The sequence below is a fragment of the Sclerotinia sclerotiorum genome, genomic scaffold (assembly GCF_000146945.2).
Source record: "Sclerotinia sclerotiorum 1980 UF-70 scaffold_14 genomic scaffold, whole genome shotgun sequence".
Lineage (NCBI taxonomy): Eukaryota > Fungi > Ascomycota > Leotiomycetes > Helotiales > Sclerotiniaceae > Sclerotinia > Sclerotinia sclerotiorum.
Window position 1 is genome coordinate 455,311 of NW_001820822.1, and position 13,898 is coordinate 469,208.

The 13,898-nt window shown below is 42.6% G+C and overlaps 6 protein-coding genes across 6 annotated transcripts in view; 4 read left to right on the forward strand and 2 right to left on the reverse strand.

The window, feature by feature from the left end:
• SS1G_09781 (predicted protein) overlaps positions 1–103 on the forward strand; it is a gene marked incomplete at both ends in the record, with an annotated part of 3,339 nt that extends 3,236 nt beyond the window's left edge. The window contains one exon of the mRNA XM_001589098.1: positions 96–103. Coding sequence (XP_001589148.1) covers positions 96–103 — 8 coding nt within the window. The remainder of the gene's footprint in view (positions 1–95) is intronic.
• A 947-nt stretch (positions 104–1,050) lies between these two features.
• Positions 1,051–2,499, reverse strand: SS1G_09782 (hypothetical protein; the record flags this gene model as incomplete). Its single annotated transcript, XM_001589099.1, has 7 exons — positions 1,051–1,099; positions 1,183–1,601; positions 1,833–1,889; positions 1,943–2,010; positions 2,124–2,205; positions 2,255–2,334; positions 2,391–2,499. The coding sequence occupies 7 exons, from the start codon at positions 2,497–2,499 to the stop codon at positions 1,051–1,053; spliced, it is 864 nt and encodes a 287-aa protein (XP_001589149.1).
• A 1,199-nt stretch (positions 2,500–3,698) lies between these two features.
• SS1G_09783 (90S preribosome/SSU processome component KRR1) lies at positions 3,699–4,817 on the reverse strand (the record flags this gene model as incomplete). The annotated part of the gene is made up of 2 exons (XM_001589100.1): positions 3,699–4,688; positions 4,758–4,817. 2 exons carry the CDS (start codon positions 4,815–4,817, stop codon positions 3,699–3,701), a joined length of 1,050 nt encoding a protein of 349 aa, XP_001589150.1.
• Positions 4,818–6,948: 2,131 nt separating this feature from the next.
• Positions 6,949–8,835, forward strand: SS1G_09784 (hypothetical protein; the record flags this gene model as incomplete). The annotated part of the gene is made up of 4 exons (XM_001589101.1): positions 6,949–7,088; positions 7,357–7,444; positions 7,924–8,118; positions 8,182–8,835. 4 exons carry the CDS (start codon positions 6,949–6,951, stop codon positions 8,833–8,835), a joined length of 1,077 nt encoding a protein of 358 aa, XP_001589151.1.
• A 984-nt stretch (positions 8,836–9,819) lies between these two features.
• Positions 9,820–13,172, forward strand: SS1G_09785 (hypothetical protein; the record flags this gene model as incomplete). The annotated part of the gene is made up of 3 exons (XM_001589102.1): positions 9,820–9,823; positions 10,381–10,431; positions 10,489–13,172. 3 exons carry the CDS (start codon positions 9,820–9,822, stop codon positions 13,170–13,172), a joined length of 2,739 nt encoding a protein of 912 aa, XP_001589152.1.
• A 266-nt stretch (positions 13,173–13,438) lies between these two features.
• Positions 13,439–13,898, forward strand: part of SS1G_09786 (hypothetical protein) — a gene marked incomplete at both ends in the record, with an annotated part of 981 nt that continues 521 nt past the window's right edge. Inside the window, one exon of the mRNA XM_001589103.1 lies at positions 13,439–13,587. Within this exon, the coding sequence (XP_001589153.1) occupies positions 13,439–13,587 (149 nt within the window). The remainder of the gene's footprint in view (positions 13,588–13,898) is intronic.

Genomic DNA, 13,898 nt, shown 5'->3' on the forward strand with positions numbered 1-13,898 from the left:
AGGATGATGAGGATGATGACTGGCATGAGGATGATGAGGATGATGAGGATGATGAGGATGATGAGGATGATGACTGGCATGAGGATTATGTATAGATTTTTAGGTTTTAGTGACTTGGAAGGAGGGGGGGTTCTCATTATATGCGGTGTGTATTTGTATATTCGTATTTATGCGATTTTCTTTGCCTATACAATGGCTATGGATCAAGGAAGAAAGAATGTATATAACAAATATAGTATTCCTTTCCTTCACTATCTACCATGAGTCTGTCGCTCTTTCAAACCAACGTCCCGACGAGTTTTCCCCAGTTTCATTACTATTATATATAACTTACAAACCTACCTATTTACAAACATCCATTTCAGAAAAAGGAAAAAAATACCAAAATAAAATAAATAAAATAATTACGCTCAAATAAGTTGTAAACACTTACCACCACTCCATCCATCACACAGTTACCAATTACCAATTACCAATATCTGCTATCCTATAATTACAGTCAACCCTCCCCCTATCCAATCCGCCCTTAGACTAATGAACATAAATTCCTTGTTAAAATTCAAAACCTCGTTATTATATATCTATATCTGTATCTATACCTATAACCGTTGCAAAATTCCCGAGACTTTTCATTTATTTTGATAGATAAATGAAATGGACCTGAGTAATAACTTTTTTTGATTTATATTTTATTTACTTTGGGATTGGGTAGTGGATATTGAATAGGTACTCGATGTTGGTTTGGGTGTTTATAAAGACGGTGTTTTCAATGTAAAGTTATTAGCTGGGGATTTGTATAGTGTGAGAGATACTGTTTTGTTTTTATTTTTACTTTCTGATTGTAAAGGTTTCATCCATAAGGTTATGGAGAATCCGGATTTGCAACAATACAATGTCGAAGAATGTTTGAGTAGGTATTGATATTTTTGACTCATGTCTCTATATACATCTTTTTCTCTCTTTCTTTCTTTCTTTCTTTCTTCCCATTCATTCATTCATCATATCCCCATTCCCAGCTCCCAGTTTCCAGTTTCCAGTTTCCAGTATGACTTAGAGATTAGTAGTACCAGTAGCGATCAAATCCAACCAAGCGGCAAGTCTAATACAAACTCATTAGCCTATCAAGTCCCAAGATACCAAAATCACTGGCAAAAAACAAGCAAGACAAACAAAACTACTAACCTATACCCCGCCTTGGCAATCTGCAACTTAACAATGGGAATAGCAGCATCATAGTAACCATTCGTGCTCAAATCACCCGACTCCACCGCCGTAATACCTTCTGCGAAAACCGTGCTGCAAACATAGGCATTGCTATCCTGAGCCCAGACCATCGAACTAGAGACTGGGTCATCAATATCGATACCCTTTGTCCAGCCCGAGGTGAGAGAGGAATAAGTTCCGGTCTTGATAGCGGTGGTGAGGGTAGCTGCCCAAGTTTTCGCATCGGCAAGTGAGTATCCGCCGACGTATTGTTCGGGGATTTGCGTATCCCAGATGGCGTGCAGATTGGTCTTTTTGCCGGCATAGGTGACGGAGATGGTGTTTCCGCCTACGTCGAGCTCTTCGTCGTGCAGCGGTTGGTGGATATCGCCGACGAACTAGGGTACGTGAGTAAGTGGTTCCTAGACCGGCGGCTCGCCCATGAAGGGAGGAACACGGTGCCGAGTATCTTTTTTGCATGGGATACCCATGTGCCTTGGAAATGACATGTGGAATATGGGGAATGGAGATATGATGGCTTCCAGAGTTGGGAGAGGAAATCAGGACATACGTGAATGATCATCTGCTGAATATCAGTAACTGCTTTTGGAGTTTAAATTGGTGCTTACCTTAGCTGCGATGTCCAAGTTGGCAGCACTAGCAGTGCCCTTTTGTAAAATGGTTGTCTGCGATGGCTTAGCATTGTTTGTGGGCAATAAAGTAGTTGTTGCAGGCTCACGTAGTTTTGGATGGCACTGACGACGCATCCTGAAGATCCGCAGTCTCTCTCGTAGTCAACACCGCACGCTGAATAAATATGAGATTAGTATCATTCACAAAGCAGGCAGTTTAGGCGAGCAAATAAGTTTTTCGCTTTCATTTTGATTGAGGTAATAGTAAAGAAAATTCCATCGACTCACAATCAGGTGGGTTATCCTCTGCATCGATAAAATGAAACGGTGCCGAGAATTTACCAGCAGTAGTGTAGCGGTACGAATCAGACTGCAGAGAAATTAGAATGGTGTGTGATATCTGGAAGTAGAAGACTAACCCAGGCAGCAACACTTGCTAAGTAGTCTGTAGTGCTATCACCCAAAATGCCTTGGAAATAGGATTTAGTAGAAGCAGAGACTGTGGGAACGTGATGTTAGAGATGTGTGTGATATCATGGCAAGATTGTTGAGTACCGAAGTTGGTAGCAATATATGCAACAGTTTCATGTCCCAAGGTACCCCAAGCGTAGGTAGCTGGAACCCAAGAGGAGAGGAGAAGCGCTGCACTGGTTTGAACCTTCATGATGAAGTTTAGATGCCAAGAAAGATAGAAAGAGAGGCCGTGAGGATTGATCTGCTGTTGAATGGAAAGCTGGTTGACTCAAAGCTTGGAGATACATGTCTCTTTATACTTCAGATAATGCATCGCCCTCGAGCACTACTCGAGAGAAGACTCTGCAATAGATCGTGAAGCTCTAGATGTGAAGCTATCTACATAGCGTTTCTCACTCCGTGATGGTGGTGATGAAAGAGGCAGGTAACATCTATTTCGACTTCCAATTCCACCCATCATCACCCACCCTTCAAAGATCTTCAAAGCCCACGAATAACACAACAACGATACGACACGACCTCAACTCGCGTAGAGCTACAACACACACAGAATCACTGATAACATAGATCGGAAACTGCCGTTGTCCGCCAAGAATTCGGTTCTTCAAAAACATACAAGGGATTCCAAGAATTGGTATCAGCGATGTTCGCGAGTGGGATGCCAAGCACTCGCCAGCCCAGCAAAGCTCTCGTTCTAACAAAATCTACCTATGCACAACAGCCACAAACACAAATCACCTTCCCAACTTGTGCACATTTCCGATTATCACGGGAAAATATAACTTAATTTATATGTTCGGAATGAAAAAGAAAACGCTAGACACTCCCGTCTTCTCCGCATGTGCCATGTATGCAGTTCGGAGATGGATAAGATAAAAAGATAAAAAGATAACCAATTATCCTCGCATGTGTGCTGGATGATATGAGTTGAAGAATTCATGTCGTAGTCAGAAAGTACTGGGTATTTAGACTCTTAGAGCGTTTGCAGTATTAATAAGCTTGTTTTTTGAGTTTGTGTTCGGGGTCGGGGGATCTAGTACTTTCGGAGAAATCTGATCTGGTCTGGTCTTTGTCAGCAGATCCATCTTTCTATCAATGCCGATGAGCTTGTGTACGAGTGTGTCCAAGTTTAAATAGCTCAAGATATTATCTATGTCAATTTTATTTTATAATTCATTCAATTATCGGCACAAAGAACCTACAATCAAAAGGCCATTCCCTTGAACCGAGTGTGTAGAAAATAACTTGATTTGGTATGAGTTTACAAACCCTTATTTGACAGATGCATCATCCGTCTCCCGCATACAAAACTCATATCGAATGCATTTCCCACAGAAAACTCCCGATTGCGCCCCAGTATACAATCCTCAATTCCATGAACAATTATCTTTAATCCTCGGCCATATCAATATCACCATCGGCGTCACTGCTCTTCCTCTTTTTCGACTTCTTCTTTTCCTTCTTCTCCCCACTATCCTTGTCTCTCTTTCTCTTCTTCTCCTTCTTCTCCCCGTCCTCAACTGGCGCCTCAAATTCCTCGGCTCGCTTCCTCATCTTCTCTTCCTTCTCTTCCTTCTGCTTTTCTATCCTCTCCTCTTGAGCTTTTCTCTCCTTTGCTTGCTTGCCCAAAAAGTACTCTCCACTCTCAATCTGCAGATCCACCTTGCTCTTCTCCTGTGGTGGTGGGAATGGCGTGTAAACTTTCTTGGCCTTGTCTGTAACGTTCCTAGGCACTCTTCTCTTGCTCAAATTCCTCTTCTTGAACTGCGGCAAGAATCTGTCCCAGCTCTCGCCCGCCAATTCAGGATCCTTAGCCAACTCTCGCTTAATCATCAATTCCTTGATGTGATAGATAGGATGAATATTGGCCATGCAATCTTCAATGATTCGTCGGATCTCTTTTAAACCTTTGTAAGGACCCATTGCTGATACAGTATTTCCCTGAACGAGTAGATAGCATTCTGTAAGAAGTTCCAATGCCTTCAAAGTGCTCCCGTTTGGACCTAAGATTCTCTGTCTTCTCTTCACGAATCGTTCCTTATTTCGAACCAGGTTTCGAATTTTGATAACGTCGCATGCTACACCATCCTCAAGTATTTTGATCGCTTGCGGCGCAGGTACACTTCGTGCAAGTAACTTGATAAGGTCTCGGGCGTTAAGAATGGCAGCTGGATCGTACGTCTTTCGAGTGGTTTTGACCGTCATAGAACCTTCGCGCAAATCAAGAGTCGCAGCGATACCAAATTTCTCGAGCGATTTCATTATAAGTGGCCAGACGGTTTTAAGGTATACTTCGCGATATTTCGGGAAAAGGGTAACGAAGGAGGATTCTTCTGCAAAAGTACCTCCGACATTGTCAGCAGGCGTGAATGCTTCAATCTAGTTGGTATGTGTGAGTATTGCGCTGAATCCAGGTAACTGAATAAGTTGTAAAGTTTTGAAATTTACCTTCCATTTATCAATATCGCCAGTATCCCATGGCTTCTCCTTATTGTATACCGAAGGCATTTTGATGGTTGATGGTGAGTGGTGTTTGATGAAGCTTCAAGATTAAATTAAATTTCCTTGCTCGAAAAAAAGTTATGGGCAGAATATTTTTGAGACATCTGTGCAATTTTGATCTAGGCTTCCGTAATAGCTTCCTGGCTCAAGCTAGGGTTATCGATAACCCTAACTAGTGTAATAACGACACGTGACCTACAACGATGAGCCCAAATTCTAGGATCGGCTGGGTCGGAGTACATTTTTACCCCTGAAAATGAAAGCCGAGGATTGATTGACAGATTGACAGACGGTACGGAGGAGTGATTAGAATTAACGTTATCGAATGGTGTCCCACGAATTCGTCATCCATAAACGTTTCTACTCCGTACTCATACTCCGTATAACTCGGCCCTCCTTTTATCAGCTGAAGCCTGAAGAACCCCATCTTATGTAGGATTCCACTCGATGGGTACCTTCCCGTTATGCCGTTCATGCCAGTTCATATCATTCATGCGTATCATTGATCGGAATACGCTGATCAGCTTATCGGAGTAATGAGATATGTATGCACCTCACGTCTCAAGTTCAACCGACAAGTGCTTATAGAATAGACACAGATTACTTTTTTATCGACATGCACATATGATCAAGACAGGAAAAGAACTTAATCTATTGTTTCCCAGTGGCTCGTGACACATTTTATTTCCATCCTTTCCTTCCTCGAGCTTCCTTCAACCCACGGAACGACCGTAATCTTAAATTTCCATCTCAGGGGTAAACTAAAAATGTTCTCGATGTCTCGTTTCAAAGATTCTTAATGGCCAGCCTTAATAATTCCTCTGCTTCTGTTGAGATTGTTTATCAATTGCCGATTAATCTGATCCACTCAATTCTCTCAGTTCGTCAGGAACTTTCGAACCCTTGTGCCGCCTTAGCGCCAATGCGTGGATCGTCTTCCTCCGCCCGGATACATATCATTCATTACATATCATATCGTATCGTATATCTCAAATCAAACGAACTAGACCTAAAGAACTTACTGTTATGTATAAATATGGCAATTAGGGCTTGCATCGATCGCATGGATGAGGATTTGAGAGGTTATGTTCGTTCTCGATGAGAAATATGTATTGTAAGGTAAGCTTACTTCAGGTTATGATTGCTTCAAGTCGTTGTCGTTCCCGCGTAATGCTTCTGCTTCTGCTTCTAGAAGATTGCTTTTTATCGCTCTGTATGAAATGGATCTTGAAACTTCACGTTACCATAGCTTTTTAGCTGTAACTTAACTAGATGTTCCGATCTTGCATGCATCAATCGATATGGATACTCGATGCTGATGCTGTAGCTAGAAGTTGTGAGGAAATCCCCAGGAGATGAAGTACTTCAATCATAATAATCTGAAACTCCTTCATATTGTACTACCAATTTCAATTACATTCTTTGACTTCAAAGTAATGGCACATAGGTAGATAACTCATTCCTCGTAGTAAAAATTGTACATTTTTGGAGCTTGTCATTATCAGGTACCTTGCGTCCGGGAGTATCCTTTTTATAGATCGTTTTGATTGCAAGGTAGCGCGAATGGATAAGGGGCAGCCAGGATCCAGCTGCAATTCGTTTCCTCTCAAGAACTTCTTCCCCAATCTTCGCAACTCTGATTTGATTCTTTGTATTGTAACATCAGTCACTGTCTCTTCATTCATCGTCCTTATATACCCAAAATTCAATCAATCCCTTTAAAAGTTCAAGTTTCTGTCAGTCAATCGTTTGAGCGAACCGAAAAGTCCTATGCTTCTTTCACTACCTGCAATTTTCGAATAATAATTTCAACCCAGCTACCAGTGTCAGCATACTCGCCTTACTTCCAGTCATTATCCGAAAGATCTCTGCTGTTTCAACATAGACATTTGAAGTTATATAGTATTCAAGGGACAATCGATTCCAGCCCTAATATCACCATATCCCTCGCGTTCTACTTCGGACGCGATTTAATAACTACCCCCCTCAAACCGCAACCACGGCTTCCACACTCGCACCCATTTACCGGGCATCGCCCCTCGATCATCTTCGGCCCTCCTCGAGAGACCAAAGTCGAGATCTGCCACCCTTTCGCATGTCACCTTCGTTGAGTGATGGAAGGCAATCATTGCCCATCATGCCACCCATGGATCCTATTTCTCGGCCATCTTCGACCTCAACTGTGAACTCTTTACACCATAGTGCATCTCTGCCGCAGCTTCCTGGTCTATCAGCACTTGCTTCAATAGCTTCCGGTACAAGTTCACCACAATTGAGGTACGTTCGGGATGTGGAGGGAAAAATACAATTTTGTAATTACTATTGTCTCGGACGATGTGGAAGTTTCATCCCAAGCATAATTTGAATTAACAAATTCTTATCTGCTGGGGGGAAGAACAATGACTATTGTTGAAATAGTTGACTTAAGCTTTCCATTGGAATTTTTTCGAGACTTTCAAGGACGAGAAGAGCATAGTTTCAAATATATTTGGATCTTGATGTACAACATAATGCATGGTTCAAAGGCTAATTTGGATCATCATAGGGCATTCAACGTCGGACAAAGTGTGAATATGGGGTATGCAACATCATCACCATCTGCTACCTCTGGAGGAGGTCAAAACAATACACCGGTATGTATATTTTTTTCTCTTTTCTAATAGAGTATTGTTATATACATAATCAATTTCCGTCGCATCCATCTCTTGGCCATTGTCGAGAAAACCAGAAAATAATTGGAGCATTTAAAATGTCTCTGTGTTTCTGATGTCCATTGAATTTTCATTTTCCAATCAATCGATCATTCATTCAATCGATCTCCTCCTATCTTTTGGGATAAGTGTTCCGATAAATACGGTCACCCTTTCTTTATCAGTCAGTTATGGCATGTCATTAGTCTTTACGGTCAACCGTACTCGGCATTTCCCGTTCCTTCCGCTATCCATCCCACTACTTGAGTTTAATCAATTAAGCCCCAAGCGATATCAGCAGAGCAACAATCTGAATTTTCGTCCATTCCAATCTGCGATAACGATAGCGATTTTGCACATCTCATATTATCACTACCACAATCATGGCTACAATGGCTAACAATGATCGCGAAACCCAACAGCCTACCTGTCAGAATTGTCAGACTTCAACGACTCCATTATGGCGCAGAGATGAAATAGGATCCGTATTATGCAATGCTTGTGGTCTCTTTTTGAAGCTGCACGGAAGACCTCGGCCGATAAGCCTCAAGACAGATGTTATCAAGAGTCGAAATCGCGTCAAGAGTTCTGGGACTGCCCAGAGTGCGAAGAAAAAGGTATTCATTCGTATTTTAATTATTCTGCAGAAATATTATGTTTGCTAACGCGTTTCGTCGCAGACTCTTTATGAAGCTAATGGTCTTGACCAAGCGCGATCGCAAGCTGGGACACCACCACCGGGTTCTCTAGGACATAGAAGAACATCAGGAAAGTCTGCCAATGGCCACTCAGATGGATCGAATTCTCCTATTTCCAGGACTGCGACTCCTTCGATGTATGGTAACCATTTACCCCCGTTCAACGGAAATGGCTTGGAAGAACATCAATACAATCATTCCCCGTCTCTCCCACCCATGCACATTAGACAACCTTCCCCTGGGGATATAAGATCTGCGTCACCATCTATGAATGGACCGCATGGTCTTGAAGTACCCCAGACATACGAACAACTTATCGCCCAGAATTCATCTTTGAAAACCCGTGTCAATGAGCTCGAAGTCATAAATGAACTCTTTCGAGGCCGAGTCACCCAACTTGAACAAGATGAAGCCAATGCGAATCAAGGAGTTGCGATGCTCCGAGAATCAGAACACAACCTTATGAATCGACTCGAGGAGTCGCAACGCCGAGAAAACCAATTAAAACGTCGCTTGGATGATGTTGAACGTGAACTCAACGAATTGCGTGACGGGGCACCCCGCGCTAAGAAAATGCGTGTCGCAGATATGGTTGGGGACAGTGAATCATCAACTCCACAATCAGTCACTTCATAGTTCAGCAAAATCATCACAACCTCTCCTTGATCTTATGCGAATTATGGAATGTCAAGATTGGCGTGTGGTGTCTCTTTTTGCCTCTTGTCGATAATACCAACCTAACGAAATCTTTCCTCTACCCCTAGTGCAGCACGTTGATCTCAATGAAAATTTGTTGGCATTCTCTCGCATCAGACTGCTACTGATATTCCAGTATCCACCTCCATTGATGGATTGTACTACCACGAAAATATGCGCTTCCTATCTTGCATTTCTTTTCACGTCCAGGATCCTCAAAATATCACCAAAAAAATATCGGCTAGACGCATGGATGGTCGCGTCGCCACATTAATGTCAAAATAATAAAACCCACGTTCCGCTTTCCGCTCCTCCAGCTACTCCAATTGAGAATATCAATTTTAGACCCGGACACGCAAAAGCACGAAGCTTGACTTCTATTTCACGAATGACAACATGCTCATGGAAAGGCGGGAAATTCTAAGGCATGAATTTCAAAGGAGTGTTTGGAGTAGATAATGAAAGCTAGATTCTTTCACGCCAGGTTTTCCCCTCTGCTCATGCAAGAGCCAATTTAGAAGCTGGTGTTTGCCATGCATGTTCATGCATTATCGCTTCTCTTTTTCCCACCCACTATCGGTCAGATATCTATATAGGGCGCAGATGGCAGCATAATTTAGCTCTTGCTGGTGAGATGAAACTTTGGAGAGCGGAATAAAAAGTTCATGATTCTTAAAAAATAATATATTTTCTTTTTGCTTTTCTCATGAGATGATGATGTGATGTGATGTTGCTGTACAGTAAATCATGATGTGGTAATGCATCATGCAGAAGGAAAAAAATCTCTTATCTTTGTATCTCTATCTTATCATGCTATCTATCTCCTTTTTCTCCCGGTAAAAAACGGGACGCGCCCCATCATGATCGACCAAAGCGGTGAAGGTTTCCCAAGTGATTATTACCTAAGCATGGTCATATGACCTAATGTGTAAGCTTTAAAAGTTCATTGGTGAATGGAAATGTAATAAATGGAAGAGTTGGACACCGTAATGGTACTTTATGTAGCAGAGAATTCTACGTACCTAGCGAAGAGAGGATTTGGTGTGTTCCCGGTGACCCGCAAAACTTATGATTTAGACGTTGTATCAGTAGATACTTAGGTAGGTTACTTATTGAGTCCCCTCGATGAGTTTATTGTCTTGTTAATCTTTCCCTTCATATATGTAATTTACCATTTTTACTTTTCCAGTTTTATTAATATATATGTAAATACCTAATAACATTGACAATTATGAAGCTTAAATAAAAGTGACGTTTGTGACGCGAGAAAGAACCACTTTAAAGCAGTCAATCTTCAGGCGCGTCTTCCCAACATCAACCGCGTCTCTCTACCAAGAAAAAATGCTATGGCTACCATAAAACCTATTGAAGGCCGGACGGTGAGAAATTCTATGAAATTCAATCTTGATATACAGGACTAATCATCTCTGTATTCACAGATCCACCAAATCCAGTCTGGCCAAGTGATTGTTGATTTATGTTCAGTGGTGAAAGAACTGGTGGAGAACAGCCTGGATGCTGGAGCAACGAGCATTGGTAGGAACAAATCCATACTTATATTACCCGGGAAACCATATGCTAAGGACTAAATAGATGTGCGTTTTAAGAATCAAGGGCTCGAAGCAATAGAAGTTCAGGATAATGGTGGCGGAATTTCACCGCATAACTACGATACATTAGCACTCAAACATCATACCTCGAAATTGTCCACATATAACGACCTGACGACCCTTCAAACGTTTGGCTTTCGTGGTGAAGCCTTGTCCTCGCTCTGCGCTCTTTCAAGTTTTTCTGTCATTACATGTTTGCCAGAAAATGCGCCGAAGGGTACGAAGCTCGAATTCGAGATATCAGGGAAGTTAAAGAGCACATCGGTCGTGGCTGCGCAGAAAGGAACTACAGTAATTGTAGAGAACTTATTCAACAATTTGCCAGTGAGACGACGCGAGCTTGAAAAGAACATCAAACGAGAATGGGGCAAGGTTACAGGTGTTTTAGGGCAATACGCTTGTATACAAACCGGTATCAAGTTTACTGTTTCTCAGCAGGCGGCTAAGGGCAAAAAGACAACGATTTTTTCCACAAAAGGAAATCCCACCACTAGAGAGAATATTGTTAATGTTTTCGGCGCGAAAACCCTCACACAGTTAATTTCAATGGATTTACGTCTAGAATTGGAGCCTACGAGCGGCCCAGGTCAGAGGTGGAGTACCGGGAACGATGGCGGGACTAAAGATATTCGAATAATTGGCCATATTTCTCGTCCAGCTTCAGGAGAAGGACGTCAGACCCCTGATAGACAGATGCTCTTCGTGAACTCAAGGCCATGTGGACTACCCCAAGTGGCAAAGGCTTTCAACGAAGTCTACAAGTCATACAATGGATGGGGAAGCACTCAATCCCCATTCATATTCGCTAATATCGAATTAGATACTCATCTCTATGATGTCAATGTCAGTCCTGATAAGCGTACTATATTACTTCATGATCAGAGTCGTATGTTGGAAAATCTGAAGATGGCTCTCGCTGAACTCTTTGAAAGTCAGGATCATACAATGCCCGTATCTCAATTACCAGCACAGAAACAACCACAGTATAAGCAATTGACAATTGATAGAGAAGCTGCTGGCGTATCTGAAACTTCGCAACGGCGCACTCAAGTATCTGATCCATCTGTCGAGGAGGAAGATGAGGAGGAAGAACAAGCTTCGCAAGCCGTCTCGAAATTTAGGCGACCCAGTAAAGCTCAAAATACAGATAGTGAGAGATCTAATGTGCAATCTGATTCAAAAGCAAAACGTGCTAGCATATCGCGAGATTCATTGGCACAAGATGGTGAGGCCATTAGCTTAATCTCGAATTGGGTCAGTCGTAAATCAGAGGAACGGAGTGACCAACGACCTGCAGCTCCTAAGCCTGAGCAAGATGTTCGTCAAGGTTTGTCGAAGGAAAAGCAAAGATTGATCTCCAAGTTTGGCAAGGAGGCTGCCCAGGTTGAGGAGGCTGAAGATGATCTTGTAAGCCCTGAAAGTTCGGTTGAAACTACTCAAGGATCTCAGCCAGCACCGACGTATAGACCTCCTCGACACGTTGCTGATTTCAATGACCGCATGGCAGAGGCTAGTATCTCCAGAGAAGCATCAAAAACAGTAGAAGCTCCAGGAGTTACGCTTAGTATTTCTGAGTCAGAACAGCCCGTTCCCCAACTTCTATCACCATCTCCAATGTCCACTCCAGGGGTACTGACCTCGCTTGAAAGTAGTAGACCACGACGGCCTCAACAGGAAATGGCCACAATCACGATTGGTGATCATACTGTGACTAGTTCTATTGGAATACCGGCTCCAAAGAGATTGAAGGTTGATGGCACTTCTGCTACCTTACGTAAAGGCATAGAGCCGCAGCGAGCTGCGATTAGGCCGTCATTTGGACGCCGGCTTATTAAACGGTTTGGTGCACCTGGGACCCAAGCCTCAGGAGCCAATGATGATACAGATATGGTAGACATAGAGGAACCAGAATCTACGTTGGAAACAGCTGAACCTGACTCATCGGGCGCTTCTGATGCCAGTCCATTGACTAATCTCCAAGATGCAAGAGTCGATGAAGATTCGCTGGTCGCTTCTTTGGCAAATGAGGAAGCATCTGTATCATCAGAAGCCCCTCCGGTCAATGATACGGATGGTAATGATGGAGACGCAGATTACATAGATGAAAAGGAGAAGAAGATTCAGGAAGAAGCGAAAGTTCAAGAGATGATTGAAGAGGCTGAAAGAATGGCTGAGCTACCATCACAAGAAAATACTTCTCGTGCAAAATTACTTCTGAAAGGTGGCGCGAAGAGGAAGGAATCAACATTCAACCTGACACAGACAATTGACACTACTGTCCTCGATATTAATCAACAACTTCAATCTCTGAATGATGCACTTTCTCGATACACAAATCAAACTACCTCTAATTCCCAAGACGATGCTCTCGATTCTGTCGGGGCAGAAAAGCGACTCTCCCTAACAATTTCGAAAAGTGATTTTGCTAAGATGAAAATCATCGGTCAATTCAATCTCGGCTTCATCCTCGCGTCTAAAGCCCCTGAGTCAACAAGCGAAAATGGTGGAATACAAACAGCGGACAATGTCTTCATTATTGATCAACATTCATCAGATGAGAAATATAATTTTGAACGATTACAAGCTACGACTATTGTACAATCGCAACGATTAGTTTACCCCCAAAACTCTTTCTCTAACGGCACTAGAAGAAGAAATCGTAGCTGAAAACCTCGACATATTGGAACAAAACGGATTCATCTTAACAATTGATCCCTCATCCCCAAAATATAGGAGGAAGATGCCAACTTGTATCCCTCCCCGTCTCACGAGAAACGACTTTTTCAATCAATGATCTAGAAGAGCTAATCGCACTATTAGCGGAAAGTGGAGGGAGAGCAGGTATGGTGCGACCGAGCAAAGTAAGGAAAATGTTTGCGATGAGAGCTTGTAGGAGTAGTATTATGATTGGGAAGACGTTGACGAAGACACAAATGGAGAAGGTGGTGAGACATATGGGGGAAATTGAACAGCCGTGGAATTGTCCGCATGGAAGACCGACGATGAGACATCTTTGTGGGTTGGGTTTGTGGGATGGGGAGGGATGGAAGGGGGATTTGGGGGTGCAGACGGATTGGGCTGGGTATGTTGGCAGGAAAAGAGAGGAGGGGTGTAGATAGATGGGAGTGGAGGTGGTTGTTTTATTTGGTTGGTGTTATGTTATATGGTATGGTGGATGGTGTTATGGAATGGAGGGAAAGGAAAGGAAGGACTTTTTGGGAGTTTAGCACGATATGTTTTGTTGTTGATGAGATATCATATTTGAGAGTAGACTACCTTGCTAGATATGGAGAGGGGAGTGGGACGACGGGAAATTAATATCTATATACTTGTATTACATGTATATATGTATAGGAACTAGATACCAGACGAGAATGAAGTTGGTATATCTTA